Source organism: Alexandromys fortis, unplaced genomic scaffold, assembly GCF_014885135.2.
Source record: "Alexandromys fortis isolate MF-2015 unplaced genomic scaffold, M_Fortis_MF-2015_v1.1 scaffold_0, whole genome shotgun sequence".
NCBI classification, from domain to species: Eukaryota; Metazoa; Chordata; class Mammalia; order Rodentia; family Cricetidae; genus Alexandromys; species Alexandromys fortis.
Window position 1 is genome coordinate 29,947,261 of NW_026067949.1, and position 20,113 is coordinate 29,967,373.

Consider the following 20,113-nt stretch of genomic DNA (forward strand, 5'->3'; position numbering starts at 1 on the left):
TTCTTCATTAGCAATTACTGTTCAGTTAATACTAAGCAAGAGCCTACTATGTGCCTGTAGACAAGATTAACAGTTGAGGTACAGTGGTGTGCAAAACCCAGGGGGGTTATTGTCCAGAAGGGAAGGCCAAACACAGATGAAATTATTACACAACTATATAATGAACCACGTTCACTTCAAAATGCACAGCGGGATGGGGTGCAGTGCAGCAGTATGGAGGGGGGGGGAGGCTGACTTCAGGCTGTGGTTTGGAACTCTCCAGGGGTTAACTGTACTGCCCTGGAGAAGCAGCTGGAGGACCTCTGTACCCAGGGAGTATAACATATTTAAGCACAAGACTCTGGTAGGAACAAAGGCACTGAGAGAAGAAAACAGCCCCCAGGGAAAGGTGACTATGGAAAATGAAACTCCACTGCTCTGCAAGGCCCAGGACAGAGGGTGTGCTGCTGAATCCAGACACAGAGGACGCCCTGGGTAGCACACTCTGTGTGGGGCTCCTCCCTACCACCCTGAGGATTAATAGCCCAGATTTTTTTCAGCCTGATCATGTGTACTTTAGCTATTCTATTATTTTAGGAGAAAATGGTTTTTTTTTCCCTACTGTCAAATAGAAAGAAAAACAAGAGCCCATCAAAAGCACGAAACATGGTGCTGGGTGTATAGCTCAGCACTGGAATGTTGCCTGGCACCATCAAGGTCCTATGCTTAATCCCCACACGGGGAGAGGCAAACATAGGAAGAACATAGATACTTTTTTCCCCAGAAATATTTTCCTGACTTTTTTTACATGTGAAATATGTGTTTAAAATAAATTTAGGCATGATTTGGCTCAAGCAGGAACTGCCAAGATAATAACAATAAGAATAGCTAATGCTAGTTTTCCTTGCACATGAACCATCCACAAACCTCTACCGCACACACCCCTGGCTGGCTTTTGTTCTGCAGAAGACTCTGAGGATGGCTTCCCAGACATACAACAGCTCCCACACTTCCAGCCTGTACCTAGCAGGGCTGCTCCTCTGAAATGCTATAATCACCCCGAGTCAAAAGTGATTACAAATGCCTGTTTCTAAAGAGGCCGATGATGTCATTCTTGTCTGGATTCCTGTTTCCTAGGAGAACAACTAGAAAAAAATCAAGGGAAGTGCACTAACTCCCTAAGCTCCCAGTCACCGAGGTGAAGTGCACTAACTCCCTAAGCTCCCAGTCACCGAGGTGCTCTGTGGCTGCTTTTTGATTTCTCTCAGAGAGGTGTGAGATGAGGAACAGAAAGGATGAAGGCGATGGCAGGACAGACATTAAGTTTTAAAATGAATAAAAATACAACTATACACTATATGGGAACCAGTTTCTGGGAACACAGTGTAAAGACAAGTGTGCTGCTTCGCTTCCCACGAAACACAGAGGTGAAGAAACACTAGCAGCTGCAACTACAGTTACTCCAGTGTTTGGTTTCCATACTCACAAAAGGGTGTGCATTCCAGGCCAGAAAAGGATCCAAACACGTTTAATTAGAAAGAAACCTTTCTTGGCCAGTGACTGAATTTCTTGGATGGTGTTGATATACACAGGGAAGGAACCTCGCATCCTACACCACTGTGTGAAACGAATTGTTCAGATTAAGTTATCTTCGGCAGAATGACACAGATAAAGAAATAGAGTTCACTCATTTTGGTGAATGGTTTGGATAGAGCCACAGCCTCTCAAACCTAACACACTAACACTTGTGCACTAGAAAATGGACATTGCTAATGAGCACTGCACCATATCAGTTTCCTGTTCCAGTTGGCTCTGTCAGCTTGGCAACAAACCAAGAGCCTGAAGAAGAGGTGCAGCCATGTGTTTTGCTTTAAAAAATGAAAGGAGTAAGAAAAAGGAGGGGCTTCATTTTATATTTGCTTCAGTGAAAATCACCACTCTGCTTGGGACCAATTCAGTCCAGGTGCTAAGGATAGAGTAAACGGGCAACACATGAAGACAGTCAGCTTCTATGAGAATTACATTTCTGATTATATTTATAGTTACATTTCAAAACACAAGTCAATTTCACTGTGCTTGCACACATGCCCCTTTTCAGTATTCTACATGTAGCTCTTTCATTCTCCCATCATCCAAGAAGTCCCAGCCTAAAGTCTGTTGTATCTCTTTCTTTCTTTTCTTTTTTTTTTTCTTTTTTGTTTTTTTGAGACGGGGTTTTTCTGTAGCTTTAGGAGCATGTCTTGGAACTAGCTCTTGTAGACCAGGCTGGTCTCGAACTCACAGAGATCTGCCTGTTTCTGCCTCCCGAGTGCTGGGATTAAAGGTGTGCGCCACCACTGCCCGGCTTTGTATCTCTTTCTTATTATCCACCCACTCACCCATCCATCCATCTTTGCCTCTATCTATTCATCTATCTATCTATCTATCTATCTATCTATCTATCTATCTATCTATCTATCTATCTACCATCCATCTTTGATATAAATTTAGGCTGAAATGTTGAAATGTTTGTACCACAATGTTTTTCTTCACTCTCCATAAATATTAAGACACCAACATTCTCAAGATCTTCCTTCACAGCATCACTTTTTAATACATTTATCATGCTACATACCTGTGATTTTATCCAAGGCACCATGGCTACAACAAACCAACTCCAAAACATGTAAAACAAAATATTTTTGACACTATCATCTGACATTTATCACTTATCTATTTACTGATTGATTTTGCACCAGTACATATCAAAATTTTAGGACTCTTTCTCTGGAGAGTGAGTTTACAAGTGATTTTTAAGTTCTATTATGATAATCAGGGAGCAAAATGAATATGACTTTAGTATTCAAGAAAGTCCAATTATAAATCATCGTAAGGAAATGTAAATAAAGCAGAGATGAAATTTCATCCAAGTAACAATCCCTGTTCTTCAAAATCTTATAGCCAAAGAATTATAAATAATTACATGACAATCACAATTATTATAGTTAATTGAATGTGGAGGGACAATTACAAGGTTTGAGAAGCTTTAATCCTTTGTTCATCCTCTTTCTTTTCCTACGCCTGGAACTCGCTGTGTAGCCCAGGCTAACCGTGATCTTCCTGCCTCAGGCCCCTGAGTGTTGAGATCATAAGCCCAGGCCACAATGCCTGGCGTTCGTTTCAGATATCATTTCAGTCAATGCCAACTCTGATGCTATTTTATAAGACACTGGAGCAGCAGGTTCCCACTGTGGGTTGTGATTCCTTTGGGGTCACATATCAGATATTCTGTACATCAGATGCTTATATTACTACTCATAACAATAGCAAAATTACAGCTACAAAGTAGCAATGAAATAATTTTACAATTAGGGGTCACCACAACATAAGGAACATAGTAAAGGGTCACAGATTTATGAAGGTTGAGAACCACTGAACATTGAAAAATTCAAGTTGTTTTCCAATGGGCATACATACTAGGGGAGCTGGTTTTCTCCCCATTGTGGTATTTTTGGCCATACCTGTTTTGAAAATTTAGCCATGTTTTCAAAACAACTACCCTTGTATATTACACATTTTTTTATTATTTGGAAATTTATACCATATATGCATTCATCTAGTCATTAGCGGCTTAACAATGGGGTGTGTTCCAAGAAATACATCATCAGGTGATTACATCATAACGGGAACACCAGAGCTGACAACACACATGTAGAGGGTGTAGGTTACACTCTACATGGCTTCTGCTGCAATCAAGAGACAGTAAGCATGAGACCCTCGTGAACACACATTTAGAGGGTGTAGGTTACACTCTACATGGCTTCTGCTGCAATCAAGAGACAGCAAGCATGAGACCCTCGTGAACACACATGTAGATGGTGTAGGTTACACTCTACATGGCTTCTGCTGCAGTCAAGAGACAGCAAGCGTAAGACCCTCGTGAGCCCACTGTCACATGTGCTGTCCGTGGCTAACTGAGGCATCACTGTTGTTTGGTACATGACAGCACTACAGTTTGTACTAGTTACAGATACAGAAAGTGGTGGCAAAGACATTATACTTTATGCATTTATATACACATAAATATCAGCACAAGAAGATATGTCCAAGTGTTACAATTAAGAATGATTGCTTTATATGATGTGTCAGGGAAAAATGAAGTGCTTAAAAAGTAATTTGTAGGGATCCCTTGCGTTAGGGAGCCTGCTTTGCTGGTTAGCGCCATAGGCAGCTCTGCATTTCTTTCTGCACAGCTCGTGATGTATTTTAAATATGTAGTAAACATTTTCAACTTCACTTGATATGGCTATTTAGTAATATGTGCTGTGGTTAACTGTTTTAATATGTTGGAGAGTAAAACCAAATGTAACAGTTCCAACATTTCTCAGGGGAGTGATTGGGGAGCAGACATATGTTCTTCATCAGAGTTTGCAGCAGAAATCTTAGAAATCAAGAAAAGTAAGGACCCAGATAGAGAAACAGGATTGCAAGCCACTATAGAAAACAACTTGATAATGTCTCTGTTTTGCTCTGGAAGGCCCGAGACAAGAGAGAAAAGTACAGTACTTTGTGGAAATGTCTGATACGTGCATGCCATAATACATGAGAATCCACAGGTTAGACCCAAGGGATGAGGTAAAACCTTGCATGGAATTTTCTATTAATCCCAATGAGTTTCTTTAGCTGTGTGTCTTGACTCTGCAGTCATGGGTTGGTACACTATCACCTACAATAAAGCATTACCATTCTTGTATATAATGCAAAGGTCAATGACAGACTTGCAGAATCACTCTTAGGGTTAACATAGGAATCCTTTGTTATTACCAAGCCAGAAGAAATGCTCAAGAGAAAGATGTGCAGAGTTGTTTTTCTAAATTGGAATGGTATCCAGATGAACGGAAATATAGAGAAATGCATCATCTGAAGTTTGATGTACTACTAAGAGAAACCCCTGAGACGAGAAAAGGATGCAGACGTGATGGTAAAAGAAATCTCAAAGGAGAAACTCATATTACCTTCTCTTTTATTTTTTCTTTTACAACTCTCTGCTTGAAAATGTTTCACATTTTATAAGAATTACCTTCTACAAACCTGAGGAAAAGGTTTAATAAATCACAATAGATCTGCAAATATTTGTGTGTTCATATGCAAGGAGTAACTCTGTTTCTAGATGATTCCCGAAATACTCTATTTGATGGACCTCAGTTGCAAGTCCTGAGTTTCTGCAGGAAATCCAAAGCCACAGCTGAGAACCATTGGCCTACTAAGAAGTCTAGACTGAAAATCCAGAGACAGGATTTAGTCCAGTTCCTTCACTCAACAGGATATCTGGTTGGTGGTTTGAGGAAAGGCAGTTACTGTTGGTTGTCTTGATTTCTTTGTGTGTAAAGTGAATACATGGATAACTGCTGAGAATAGTCCCTCTATCAAAGCATAGTAATACTGTGTCTTATGTATCCTAGGTGTAAAAATCTAGGCAAATACAAAACCACCAAAGAGTGCGCCTAGATTTATCAGAGAAAGCAACTGTATTACTTTTCCATTGTTGTGGTAAAATACCATGACCAAAGCAACTTATAGAAGGAAGGGTTTGTTTGGAGAGATAGGAGGCAAGGCAGCAAGTAGACATGGCAGGTGGAGCAGAATGCTGAGCGCCCCCACGAGGCCTTGAAACCTCAAAGGCCTTCCCAGGCAATATGTTTCCTCCAGTAAGGCCACACTTTTTAGACCTTCCCAAACAATACCACCAACTGGAGACCAAGGGTTCCAGCACATGATTCAAACCCCCACAGCACTGTCACTGAAAAATGAAAACATGGTCAAAACTAAAACTCTATTGTTTTTGTTTTAGATATAACTTTGCCTTCTGTCCCAAAACATGTTCAAAACCTAGTAGTGTGTTGTGAAGAAATTATCACAGAGGGAAAGACGTTAGCATTTCAGGTACACTTCACTGGAGCTGAGATGTCAATGATATGTTTATTAGACTTGTGAGATTATAGACTCCTGCTTGTATTTGTTGCTATCCCTGGGAATATATAAAAGTATGCTTTTAACGCTACAGTTTTATTACCTAGAACTGCCAGGCATCATTGCCTGGTGTTGCACCCAAATTCTGTCTCTAAGGAATCCTATTTAGTCAGACTTAACTCAGCAATGGAGTTCATTATTGATACACAACAACGATGACACATTATGCATTAGGCTGTGTGTCAGGCACTTTGTCCATCTTAGCTCATGTGGCTGTATTTTATTTATGAAGAAGCTGAGAATCTATGATATTAAATGATCCACAATTACTGAGTATCAGAAGCTAGACCTTTCTGCACCAAGTCCTTGTTCAGAGCCATAACACTTAATGCTGCTGCTGCCCCAGAGTTTCTATGCTTGAAGAATTTAGAATAATGCTAAATGAAAAGATGTGTTCCAGTCAATACTGATAAACTGAAAGTGGGATATAAGCCCAATGCTGCCAGCTCATGACAATATATCTTTTTAGCATTTTAAATGAAAACAATTCCAATATTTTAAGAATAAGGACATGTAGGTTATTGCTTAACCTTCAAGTACTTCATCTTGCTTTAGAATTCCCTGCCAAGAATGTCTAGAGTGCTAACTGTGGCAAACATAAGTTCCTACCTACTGCCCATCCCCACAGTCCTTCTTCTAACAAAACACTCACCTTGTTGTTTCTGGATGAAGCTTTCGTGAAAACTCCTGTTTCCCTAATAAAAATGATGGTGGGGTAGAGACTCAACCAATAACTGCCTGTTCCCTTTCCCTTTCTTTTCGTCTTATCCAAACCCTAGACAGGCGGTCTCTAGAGAAACTCCTACCTCAAGACTACAGCTCCAGGACACTCAAGAAGAACATCTCCACAGGCCAATCTGGTAGAGGAATTTTCTCAATTAAGGTTCCTCCTTTCTAAACTTCACACTCTAACTTGTGTAAAGTTGGCAAAAAAAAAAAATTAGCCAGGAAGCTATGCAAACATCTCTCTGCCTACGTGCATCAGCTGTAAACGTTTGAGGGGCTCAACCTTCTGTTAAAGAATTCTTTAATTATAACCCCAAATGGACCCAAAACTAATTCCTATTTTATGCTCAGCAATCACAGGTGATCAATAAGGACAGTGATGATCAGTATCGAGGCTCAAGGCCAGGGAGCTGCCAGCTAACATCACACTGCTAGGAAGCGGCAGGCCAGAACTTTTAAATCATGGTTTTCTGTATTCAAACCTTCAGCTTTTTCCGGTACACCTCTCTGCAGGACAACATTCCAAGCGTGCACTTCAAAATCTGCATTAAATTTCATTCTCTGAAAACAGTTCAGATGGATTTATTTTTCTTGTGGCTGGCAGGCGAACACTGAAGTATACAGAAACTCATATTCTCTTTGAACTTAGCAGGACTGAGGACACCAACCAGCATAAGCAAGCCAGGCCAGTTTTCTCCTTCCAGGTTCCCACCCACAACCCCCCAAAGCCAATCCTAGTTACTTTGCATGAATAGAAAAGAATTGCCCACCACTCTAGAAATGTGCCTGGGAAGTATCCATTTAAAGAGTGCAGATTAAAAAGAAAACAGTATGCTGCCACTGACCAACATGCTCAGCTTTTGTTCTGTTTTACTAATCACAGTTTCCTATTATCCTTCCTATACAAAGGAAGAATGCAGAGACACAAAAGCAACTGTCAAAAAATAAATTACATAATGAATAGATAAAAAATATGGATTTTAAACATGGGCAATTACTGTCAAAAGATATTATTGAAATAAGCAGAATTAAAGTTTGTTACTCTTGCTTCTAAAAGCCAGGTAACCAACAGACTTCTATGGCTATAAATAATATTGTAATTTATTACAATTGCAGTGAAAAGAGGAAGCACTTGTAAAAATGGGGGGGGGGGTATGGCACACATATACAACTATATAATGATAACGGATAAAAAGCAAGGGCAATATCTAAAATTTCAACCACAGGTTGGTTTTCTCTCCAGATACTAATGGAATGGCTGGGCATGCATGGCATGAAACAGTGTGGGTGAGTAAGCCTGAGCTGTGGCATGCAGTGGATGTAGCAGTGACATGGGCTTGAAGCAGCTTTGCATCACATGTCTAAAGACATGGGCTTCATATCCACAAAACCCAGAGTCAAATGCGGAGCTACTACTTAGCAACTGAGAAAAGACAGTTTGATGAAGTTTTGGGGGGTTTTTTTGGATTTTTTTGAGACAGGGTTTCTCCGTAGCTTTTTGGTTCCTGTCCTGGAACTAGCTCTAGTAGACCAGGCTGGCCTCGAACTCACAGAGATCCGCCTGCCTCTGCCTCCCAAGTGCTGGGATTAAAGGCATGCATCACCACCACCCGGCCCTTGATGAAGTTTTTAACAGATAAAACAAGGTATTTTGTTATCCTGCTAAGTAAAATAGTTGGTGCATAATTCTTTTATTGATTACTTATTTTCAAAATTAATTTTTAAAATATTTTCATTAACCAAAGAATATACATGAGGAATCAAATAAATTCTGCTACTCAGAGTCAAGAAAATGCCTTGAAGTAAAATAAGAACAGTACTGACCACTGGCACAGGAGACCACTTCCTGAATATTAGCCCAGGGCAGCACAGACACTCAGAGAAACAATTAATAAATGGGACCTCCTGAAACTGAAAAGCATCTGTAAAGCAAAGGGCACAGTCAATAAAAGAAAACAGAATGGGAAAAGATCTTCACCAACCCCACATCAGACAGAGGACTAATCTCCAAAATATACAAAGAACTCAAGAAATTAGTCATCAAAAGAACAAATAATCCAATAAAAAAAATGGAGTACAGACCTAAACAGAGAACTCTCAACAGAGGAATCTAAAATGGCTGAAAGACACTTGAGGAAATGCTCAGCATTCTTAGTCATCAGAGAAATGCAAATCAAAACAACTCTGAGATTCCATCTTACACCTGTAAGAATGGCCAAGATCAAAAACACTGATGACAACTTATGCTGGAGAGGATGTGGGGAAAAGAGAACACTTCTGCACTGCTGGTGGAAGTGCAAGCTGGTACAGCCCCTTTGGATGTCAGTGTGGCAATTTCTCAGAAAATTAGGAAGCGACCTTCCTCAAGACCCAATAATATCACTTTTGGGTATATACATGCCACAAGGACATGTGCTCAACCATGTTCATAGCAGCATTATTTGTCACAGCCAGACCTGGAAACAACCTAAATGCTCCTTGACCGAAGAATGGATAAGGAAAATGTGGTACATTTACACAATGGAGTACTACTACTCCAGAAAAAAATAATGACATCTTAAATTTTGTAGGCAAATGGATGGAGCTAGAAAACATCATATTGAATGAGATAACCCAGACACAGAAAGACAATTATCACATGTACTCACTCATAAGTGGTTTTTAAACATAAAGCAAAGAAAACCAGCCTACAAACCACAATCCCAGAGAACCTAGACAACAATGAAGATCCTGAGAGAGACATACATGGATCTAATCTACCTGGGAAGTAGAAAAAGACAAGATCTCCTGAGTAAATTGGGAACAGGGGGATCATGGGAGAGAGTAGGAGGGGAGAAGAAGGGAGGAGAGCAGAGAAAAATGTATAGCTCAATAAAATCAATTAAAAAATTTAAATAAAGAAAGACAGTACTGATCACAGGCTCCCTGGAAGACAGTGCAGTTTTTAGATACAGGTTGAAGTATCTGTTCCTAATAGAACTGAGTCACAATTCCTCCACTACTATATGATTAAGTTTCTACCCCAATACCCAAATGTCACATTTTCCTTAGCAGCATCTATGAATATAAACCCTTCTTTAGGACATTTGAGTTCTCAACATAATTAATAAAGATACGTCCATACTAATCAACCACAAATTTAGCTTGAGGAATATAGTCCTTTTGTTGTATTCAGAAGTAGAGAGAAAAAGAGAAGGGGGGAGAAGGGAGGTAAGGAGGTAGGGAGGAAGGGAGGGAGGGAATGTGTGTGGGCATTCATATGTATGTTTTCAAGAGACTAGTTCACATATGTCAAAATAACACCTCTGTACCATTTAACTACTTACACTAAATACCCAAAGTTAATATTGGTAAAAATGCATGATTAATATTATAAAATAAAGGTTTAAATAAAACTTCAAAAATTCCACAACTTATTATTTTTTAATTTTTAAATTATGAGCTAACAATTTTTTCCTATACAAACATGAATTCACAGAAATGTTTTCAAAGCAAGAAAATGCAATATCCTGAGGAAGTGTAAAGAAACTAATAAAAAATGAACTGCGGGGTCAGTGAACACCTTGAGTGAATATTAAGAGAATGTTCCTAGAGCGTTACTTCAGTTTCAACAATAAACTGTCAACATACAAACATTATAAAGCCTACCCAAACAACTGTAATTAGAACATGCACACTGGCCTTGCTGTCTGTCTTGGGACTTGCTCATTTAAACATAATTTCCAATGAAATTCTCCTAGCATCCAAATTTACTTTAAATCAAAGCTCTGTTCTAAGCATTGTATAAACCATATTAAGCCATTCTAAGTCAATATTTATTTCCAACCAAACAAACACACGTAATGGCAGATAGTGTTGTACTTAACAAAATGGCAACGAATTCCACAAGTTCTACTTAAGTGGATTATAAACTGGCGAGCACGTTCCATGCCAGGCAAGGAAATGCTTCCCGTCTGTGGAAACTGAACGAAGTTTCCATCTCATCAGGGTTTTGCTGTTCATAACCAGCCATAGGAAAGGTCAGAATAAAATAAAACACACAGGCATGGGACACTAAGATCTCCAGCACCATGGCCTGTATCAGAGATGTCTCCATCCTTCCCCCAGTGTGGCCCACCGGGGTCTAAAACACACATAATCTGCCTCACTCGAACTTATCTGAGCAGGGATGTCTACACACATGTAAACATGTACGTACACACACGTTCAAGTTACTGAAGGGAAACCTGGACTGCTTTAAAGTATCCATGCTTTATGTACAGGCTTCAATAGCTTCTAGGCATAACTGATACCACTGAAATCAGCATTATACAAATATAAGTTCTTAAAAGAGTCAACATACTACATGTGGAGGTGGAGCATTACAGTCTCTGGTAATTGTAGATTCTCCCCAAACTAGCACAGTCTACTTTACTGGGAAGCTAGTGTGTCATTTAGAATAGTACTAATTAATTAAAATTCAAATGAAGTATTGCAGGCTCAAACTCCTGAAAATGGCGATTTCTAATCCCAAAACCCTGTCTAGCACCTTACAAAACAATTTTTCTCTGAGGATTTTGCTGTTTGACCAAGGCTTTGACACCAACAAACATAAATTGCACCACTACTGTTAAAGGACACCATGGGAGAGACAGGCTGACCATGCAGGAGGCTGTAGATGGTCCCCTCCTCCCATGACAGTCTCTACTCAGAACCCTGGTTTCTGTACACACAGGATCTGAGGTCTACAATGGTGCTCACACTCACCTGTGATCTTCTGCAGCAACGGTGACAACAGGGACTCCTCAGAGAAGACGTGGGCCAATGCTGTCTTCACCCTTTCTTCAGCTGCTCTCAGGTCGTTGTCCAGGGTGAACTCTCCAGTGACAGAGTAAATGTAGATGAGGAGGATCAGCAGCTCCTCAGGGCTGTAGTCCTCGCTGGTTCTCTGGCTTGGGGACTTAATCATTGGCAGCAGCTGGTTAAGCACAACAGCCATGGTTGAATCGCCAAGGCTCTGAAACAGAAGCAAGGTCAGGAGGAGACGTCAGCCTTCCACAAAGACAGGACATTAGTTCAAAGAGGCTTGTGAAATCCTTATGGTACTCATTGACCACAGTCTTTCAGGTCTGTGTTTATTAATCCTGACGAGAACACTGCAAGAAGTCTGGCATTAGAAATTTTATTCTGAAAAACATTTGATAAAATGACAAGTAAAGTTGCAGGCCCTTTGATAATGATCCTACTGTGGTTTGAGCAAATGAGATGGAAATTTTTTGAAAATAAAATGTAGGTGATTAAAGGCAAGGGATGTAGCTCAGTGGCAGAATGTTTACCTAGCACACACAAGGCCCCAGGTTTGATCCCCAGCTCTGTAAGAAAATGTAAGCATTTCAAAAACTTGAAAACTTAAACAAAAATGTAAAGCAATACAATTTGAAAAACAAACCTGGCTGATTATCTGCTTAAAGGAACGCTGATGCTCCTTAACATAATTTACATATTCAAATGAGTATGGAGTCTCCTTAACATAATTTACATATTCAAATGAGTATGGATTCTCCTTAACAGAATTTACATATTCAAATGAGTGTGGAGTCTCCTTAATAGAATTTACATATTCAAATGAGTGTGGAGTCTTCTTAATAGACTTTACATATTCAAATGAGTATGGGTTCTCCTTAACAGAATTTACATATTCAAATGAGTATGGATTCTCCTTTAAAGGAATCAGTCTTTCTAACAGCCCTGGCTGTCCTGAACAGAGATCCGCCTGTCTCTGCCTGTGATTAAAGGCATGAGCCACCACCGCCCAGCTTCAGGATATCATTTTTGATATGTTCTATATTGGCAAACATTGGCCAGAATATTTATAGCAACCAAAGGTCATTTCCTGCTAACTCTGACAAATAAAATAATGGCTCCAAATGGAAATGGGTTCAATATTTCTTTTGGTGAATTTGAAGGTAATTCAGCTCAACTTCTTAATATATATTTCTAAATTTTCTTCATTTATTTTTATGTGTATAGTGTTTTGTTACATGTGTGTGCACCATGTGCATGCTGGGTCCACAGAGGCCAGAAGAGGTCATTTGATATGCAGGGCCTGGAGTGACAGAGGGCTGTGAGCTTCCACGTGGGTTCTAGGAATCAAACCTAGGCCCTGTGGAAGACTGGCAGTGCTCAAACCACTGAACAATCTCTCCAGTCTACCACCCCCCAACTTCTTAAATGACACTCAGAAGATAATTTCAGGATTCCTTACACGTGATAAGAGCACTGCATCACTGGAGTTACTATGTCAAGGAACTACATACACCTTCAGCACCAATCTTTTTTTGTTTGTTTGTTTTGTTTTGTTTTTGTTTTTCGAGACAAGGTTTCTCTGTAGCTTTGCTGCCTGTCCCGGAACTAGCTCTTGTAGACCAGGCTGGCCTGGAACTCCCAGAGATCCGCCTGCCTCTGCCTCCCGAGTACTGGGATTAAAGGCATGCGCCACCACCGCCTGGCTCAGCACCAATCTTGAAGTTTTGGGTAAAGAGACACTAGTTTTCATATTCAAATTAAAATCCAAGTTATCAGAACCGGAAACTTCCATCACTCATGTGTTCCCTGAGTGATGCAGGATTCCCCTCTGGATGCTGTGAATACCATTGGTTAATAAAGAAGCTGCTTTGGGTTTGTTGATAGGGCAGAACTTAGGTAGGTGGGGAAGACTAAACTGAATGATGGGAAAAAGGAGGCGGAGTGAGAGAGAAGCCATGTAGCCCCTCAGAAGACAGATGCTGAAATTTTAATCGGTAAGCCACAGCCTTGTGGCAATACACAGATTAATAGAAATGGGTTAAAATAAGATGTAAGAGTTAGCCAATACAAAGCTAGAGCTAATGGGCTAATCAGTGATTTAATTAATACAGTTTCTGTGTGATTATTTTGGAGCTGAGCAGTCGGGAACCAACAAGCGGCCTCCTTCAACACCTGAACACCTACTATGTTGCATTATTGTAGGCCTGAGAAACAGAGCAGACACATTCTCTACTCTCGTAGTTCTTGTCAAGGGGAAAACACGACTGGAAAACTGAGAGAGTAAATGCTGTGGTGCAGCAGATGGTGGTAAGTGCTACGGGGGTGGGGAAAGGGGAGCAGGAAAGGGAGATGGAGAGGCGGGACTTCAGGGGCTTCTCACTCTTTATATGGGAGAAGTCAAAGCAAGAGGACACAGGGACAGAGCAACACCGCAAAGATGCTTTCTTTAAATAGAAAGATGCCAACAGCTGAAGGTTATTGCAAAGAGTGGGCCACCTCAAAAGAGTTCTTCTATCCACTTCCGCTCAAGGAGAGGCCACCCCAAAAGAGCTCTTCCAGCCATTTCCACTCAAATTCAGACCGATCAAGACAGGGTTTCTCTGTGTAACAGCCCTAGTTATCCTGGAACTAGCTCTTGTAAATCAGGCTGGCCTCAAACTCAAAGAGATCCATCCATCTGCCTCTGCCTCCCAAGTGCTGGTATTAAAGGTGTGTGCCACCACTGCCCAGCTACCATTTATTTCTAATATAATTACATGTTTATGGCATATTACACAGAAAATAAAGTGCTAAGTCTTTGGAGTAGATAAGAAAGGAAAGGGCAGAGGTTTTACTGGCATATGGTAACAAGATGTGGTTTAGAAAGTAAAAGCAAATTCACCCTCAGAGCACCAGGAGCGGAGGGTTCCCTGCTACTCCAGGTGCCAAAGTCCCTTAAAGAAAGGAGCCATGTGGTTGGCCTGACCAGAGAGGTTCACAGAGGCTGCAGCTTGCCTATTTGTTTCTTATTCCATTGCCAACTTCTTGGACTACAAGAGGACGATTCCTGCATTGCCTCCCATCCCATATCCTGACAGCCAGGGTTATATACAATGTGTCTACCTGCAGGAGCTCTGTACCCTCAGAGAAGAAAGCCCTTTAAAAGATGGGTCTGAAAAGTGCATCAGGGCAGGAGACTCATTAATAAAGACGTGCTAGCATCTGCCCCTTGAGCCTGCATTTTCAAGTCTTTGGTTTATGATACATGATAAAAAGAGAAATCCTTCAGTAGAGACACAAGCATGACTTCCATTGTTCACAACAGCAGAACGACATTCAAAATATGCTTCAAGCATCCCAAGAAGTCAGTAGATATATTTGATACAAAGCCAAAAACAGTGGGCCGTTACAAAGATGTAAGAACTATGGGAAAATAAAAGTACCCTGTTTTGAAAACCTAATTCCAGTTCTGACTGTCCCATTATGTTGTTCCTTAACATCGTGGGATCTCTTCATGTCTAAGTAATACGACCTGATTAGAGCAGTGATACTCAACTTGTGGTTCATAACCCCTTTGGCAAACCTCTATCTCTAAAAATACTTAGATTATGATTCATCACAATAGCAAAAGTATAGTTATGAAGTAGCAACAAAAAATTTATATTTGGTGTCACCACAACATGAGGAACTGTGTTAAAGGGTCACATAGTTAGAAAGGCTGAGAACCACTGGACCAGGGGATGGCAGAGCAGGAAGCCACATTATTCCAGGCATTCTATTTACTTCATTACTGACGGAAGAAGGCAGCTAGTCGTATTATTACTGTTCCCTACTCAGCAAAATATAGACTACTCAAAAAAATTAACTTTACCATAGACAGTCAGAGAAGTGCAGAAATAACAATGAGAACGTGTGTGAAATAGGTAGGCTGATGGATTCCAGCTCTTTCCCCTAGGGTGATCTAAAAACCTTGACACCTCAGTGGCAATGAACACACCCAGATCCTAGTCTCTGCTGTCTTTCTTTGGTAAAAGAAACCAGGGGTCTCCAAAGAGATGACTGATGCTAGGAAATGGAAGGAAAATACAGGAAAAGCCTGGAAGATTTTATAGTGTCCCCCCCCACTCCCATAAAGAGATTAAGGATATGTCAAAAGGACCCAAGAGTCAACAGCAAGACTTCACAGTTGACCACAGCCAGAATAATTTAAAAAACAACATGAAGTAGTATTTTCAAATAACCTAAAGAATTCAGAAAAAGTATCCATCTGTTCAAATTGACATAACTGTGACTGAACTAAGGCTAGAAGAATGGCTCAGTCAATAAAGCTCTTGCCTTGCAAATATAAGGTCCCAAGTTCAATCCCCAGAACCTGTTTAGAGAGAGGGTGGTGGATTCCCTGAAGCTGAACTTAGAGGCGACTGAACCATCGGATGTAGGTGTTAGAAACAGAATTTACGTCCTCCAAAAGAGGAGTCCACACTCTTAGCCAATGACCATCTCTTCTGGCTTGTTGGTCATTTCCTGATGTCTTTTTCTTAACAACAAGAAAAGATCAGAGACTTCCCAGATTGAAGCCTTTTTACAGCAAAAGACATTCATTTCAGCAGGAATAACAGGATGTGTGAATAAGGTGGTGTTAGAGAGGACCTGTGTCATAGGCTGTATGACCTTGGGGAAAGGAAATAAAAACGCCTAAATATTAGCTAGCCCCAATACACAGGCATCTATTTATACAACACTGACGCAAATTGTGTCAGCCCCTCTGCTTTAAAAATGAAGCAATCCCCACAAGAAGATAGTGTTCGTATACTCAAACTTAACTCTGTTTTCTGAGGGCTAACTTTGTAGAACACATTTGATATCATTTAGAAAGATACGACCATGGCCACTCTTCACCAGGTTGTTCCATGAACTTCATAATGAAAGTAGGTCACACGGCAGCACCTGGCATGTTATTCTGTCACCACTACCCAGTGCCCTAGGATCTCCTTCTCCACCCAGAAGGACTAGTTAAGAACACTGGTATGGGAATGGCATGTATTCTAGGAAAGGACATTAGCAGCCTCAGAGGAAATAGGGACAGTCTGCAAACTCTGGGTGTAAAACTCTATCGTGGGACTTCATTTCAACAGCCAGTGAAAGGCCAAGGAAAAGTCAAATATTACTAAATGCTGCTATTGAAAGACACAAGCACAGCAAACCCTAGCCGAAGTGGAGGATTTGAAAAATGGTTTCTTTGTAAAGCAGCTGGGATTAAGTTTCCTATTCACCTTCACACAAGCAGGCCTACTAGTGGGGAAAAGAGGGCCTGAGCTGTGGCTGGGGTGACAAAGTACTTTGTTATTTCTGCAGTCTGGGTTCTTGTTATTCTTGAATCAGTCCCCAGCAACTCCATACAAAGGCCCTCTTTAAAAGCCGTGTCCTTAGAAAAGCTGACTGTGAAGTCAAGAGCTGGTCTCCATTTTGGCATTAGGAACATATTACATATGGTGGCAGGCTGGTCCAGGCTGCCACACCTGCTCCTCTGAGAGCAGAACCTGCAGACACTCTGAACTACTAGCAGAGAACACTTCTCAGTAATCCTCAGCCAGTGTGTGCAGGCTGCTGAGATATGACAATGGGTGCTCAAATATCTTGTCTCCAAACAGTACCTGCCAAAATTAAAATCAATCTGTTATTTTGGATAATTCTGAAGGAATCTGAATTTCCTTTTGTACACCCCAGGCAGAATGTAAAAATGTAAAATAATTCACTGATACACACCAAATAAGCACATCATTTAATTAACTGTAAAAATAACTTTACACAACAAAGTGAGACACAGGCTACATGGGACTCAGATGAGTGGGAGGAGGACTGAACAGCCGCCAGCTCATAAGAAAGTTCTCAACAGAGGCATCTGCATTTGCTTTGGAAACACCCAAATCCTGATGGGGCGCATGCCAAATGGGTCTTAAAGATTCAACATCCAATATGAGGGAGGAACAAAGCTCTAAGAAATGAATTATAGGGTAGGATCCTCCCTTCAGTAAATATTTCATGTACATCTACCAAGAAGGTAGGATAGGTGGGATAATGCCCCATTTCCTGGAGTCAGTGACTAGTCACCACATGTGGCCAGAGGCCTTCCAGCTGTGATGAAGACTATGTGTTAGTTACTTTCATCACTACAATCAAAATGCCACCCAGAAGTAGCATAATAGAGGACAGTTTTGATGTACAGTGTCTGAGAAAGCATGACAGCAGGAGCAGCTCAGTTGGTGGCAGCAGCCTGAGGAAAGGCTGTTCACATCGCGGCAGACAGAAAGGAAGGACTTAGGCTGGACCAGGGCAGGTATAACCCGTTCCTAGTGACCTATTTCTGCTAATATTAGCTAGACTGCCTTCAAAACAGTCCCATATGCTGAAGCATGAGTCTGCTCGGATACTCTAGTCAAACCATAACTTCTATGCCTGCTTCAAAAAAGAAAAGGACTTCCCAAGGAAACATTTTCCAAGGTCCAGATGCACAAGCGCTCAACAGTCTGGGGCTTTCTATATGTGAGGTCTTGCTGCCCTTAAGAAACATTTCCTATTTTCCCAGTGTAAAATATTACACTTCTCTCTAATTCACTAAAGCCTCACAATTATATCTGCCTTACCTGCGCCCACTCTGCCCACAACTGTTCTTTTGCTTGACAGGTGCCATGTGTTTTAAATCTTTCTGTTCTGCTTTTGCTTTGGACCCTCACTATAAGCCAGGCAAAAATTAGGAAAGAATTACCATGTCACAGCATGGATATTGTGCTTTGAAATCTTTATCTGACAAATAAATTAGTCCAATATTTTTTAATGTGGTTACATTCAGTTTTTCAAAATATGTCAAAAATCTAGCCAGATTATTTTCCAGAAGGTCCAAATCCCAATAGGATCCATATTCCCATCTGAAACTTCATGAGCAATCTTTATATTCTTCATTTCTATTGAAAGTCTGGTCTTGTGGGTGCCCATCAGAACACCCCACTAAGGAAAGCTTTCAGGGGCTGGAGAAATGGCTGTGGTTTAAGAGCATCTGATACTTTTCTAGAGAACCTGATGTTGGTTTCCAGCAATCACATCACCTTTAACTACAGCTCTAAGGAACGCAGTATCATCTATGGCTTCCTCTGGTACTGACACACAAGCACACCCTCACACATATATACAACTCTCTCTCATATACACACAAACAAATCTCAACAAAAGAGAAAAGTTTATAGCATCTTGGAGCTTCTCTAGCCTACATCTACAAACTCCTCCACACTTCTGAAAACCAGGTCAAAGGCCTAACTGGAACTGTATGTGTGGTCATGTTTACCACAGCAGTAACACCACAGCAGGAACTTGTGTTATAGACCAGTCACACTAAACAGATGGGAAGCTGCAAAGGCAGATTGGAATCTGCAGTAGTTAGAACCCTCAGAGGCTCAGTCCTAGTGTCTTCTTCCAACCAGGCTTTGTGTCCCAAAGAGTCCACAACTTTCAGAACAGCACCACAAGCTGAGGCCTCCTCATGAAAAACAAGAGCCTGGGAGGGCACTGGAAGGTCAAGCTCTAACACTGCAGATCTTGAGATGAGGCAATCACTGATCCTACATTATTTGAGTAGATCCAACCTAATCTCAGGACATCTAAAGATGAAGGCTTTTCCCAGCTCTGGCCAGAGATGAGATGATTCACAGATGCAACAACACTGTCCCTGAAGACTGAGTAGAGAAACTACAAGCCAAGAACACAGAGGCCCACGGAAACTGGAAAGGACAAAGAAACAAGCCCTCCTCTACAACCTCTAGAGAGAAAGAGACCCCTGATTACAGTTAATGCTACTTCAGTAAGATCTCCAGAATTACAAATCAATAAATGTGTGTTTTGAAATCTGATGTCATGATGAATTAATGTAAGAGGTCTGTGGGGTAGAAAATGAGAAGCCCCATGCTAGAGCATGTAGCGCTCACTGAGAAACTTGCTTGCAATAGGATGTGAGAGTTTAAATGTTTATCCTCTTAAAACTCAAGCTGCAACTTAATTGCCAGTATATTAGTACTAGGTAGTGAGGTCTTTAAGAGGTTGTGTTGTCAGGCTAGTCCCTCGGGAATGAGACTGACGCCATCTAAGAGGCTCACTCCTGGCTCTTGCAACTTTCATCATGGCATGGCGCAGCAAGGAGGTCCTTCACAGATGCTACTACCCTGGTACCAGACTTTGCAGACTCCATAACTTTGAACCTGTACCAGATTCTATTCCCTATGTTATCCAGAGTTAATTATTCCATTGTATTAACACAAAATGAACTAAAACATGGGAATCAATAAAATAATTGTCAAATTATTAGACGAATGAGCAAGAGCCAGCATGAATAGAGAGCTCAGTGGCATTCATTTCATCTCTGTCCTTAGGGGACCAGTGAGGGTCTTCAGGGAAATGATAGAGTGACCAGAATTCAAATGCACTGTTACCAGTCAGCCCTGCATCATAACGTCTTGGAAGCCAACATTCATCAGCTACGTGATTTTACAGGGCAGTGGCCTTCTAAGCTGGATCCAGAGACTCTTTGAGAGGACTTTCCTAACAATACCAAGGCAGTTCTTGCCATATTCTTTGGGTGCACAATGGC

The 20,113-nt window shown here is 40.9% G+C and overlaps 1 protein-coding gene across 1 annotated transcript in view; it reads right to left on the reverse strand.

Annotated features, from left to right (window-relative positions):
* The window catches only part of Scfd2 (sec1 family domain containing 2), a 314,706-nt gene that overhangs the window by 185,708 nt on the left and 108,885 nt on the right, over window positions 1–20,113 (reverse strand). Inside the window, exon 5 of the mRNA XM_050149856.1 lies at window positions 11,461–11,710. Coding sequence (XP_050005813.1) covers window positions 11,461–11,710 — 250 coding nt within the window. The remainder of the gene's footprint in view (window positions 1–11,460; window positions 11,711–20,113) is intronic.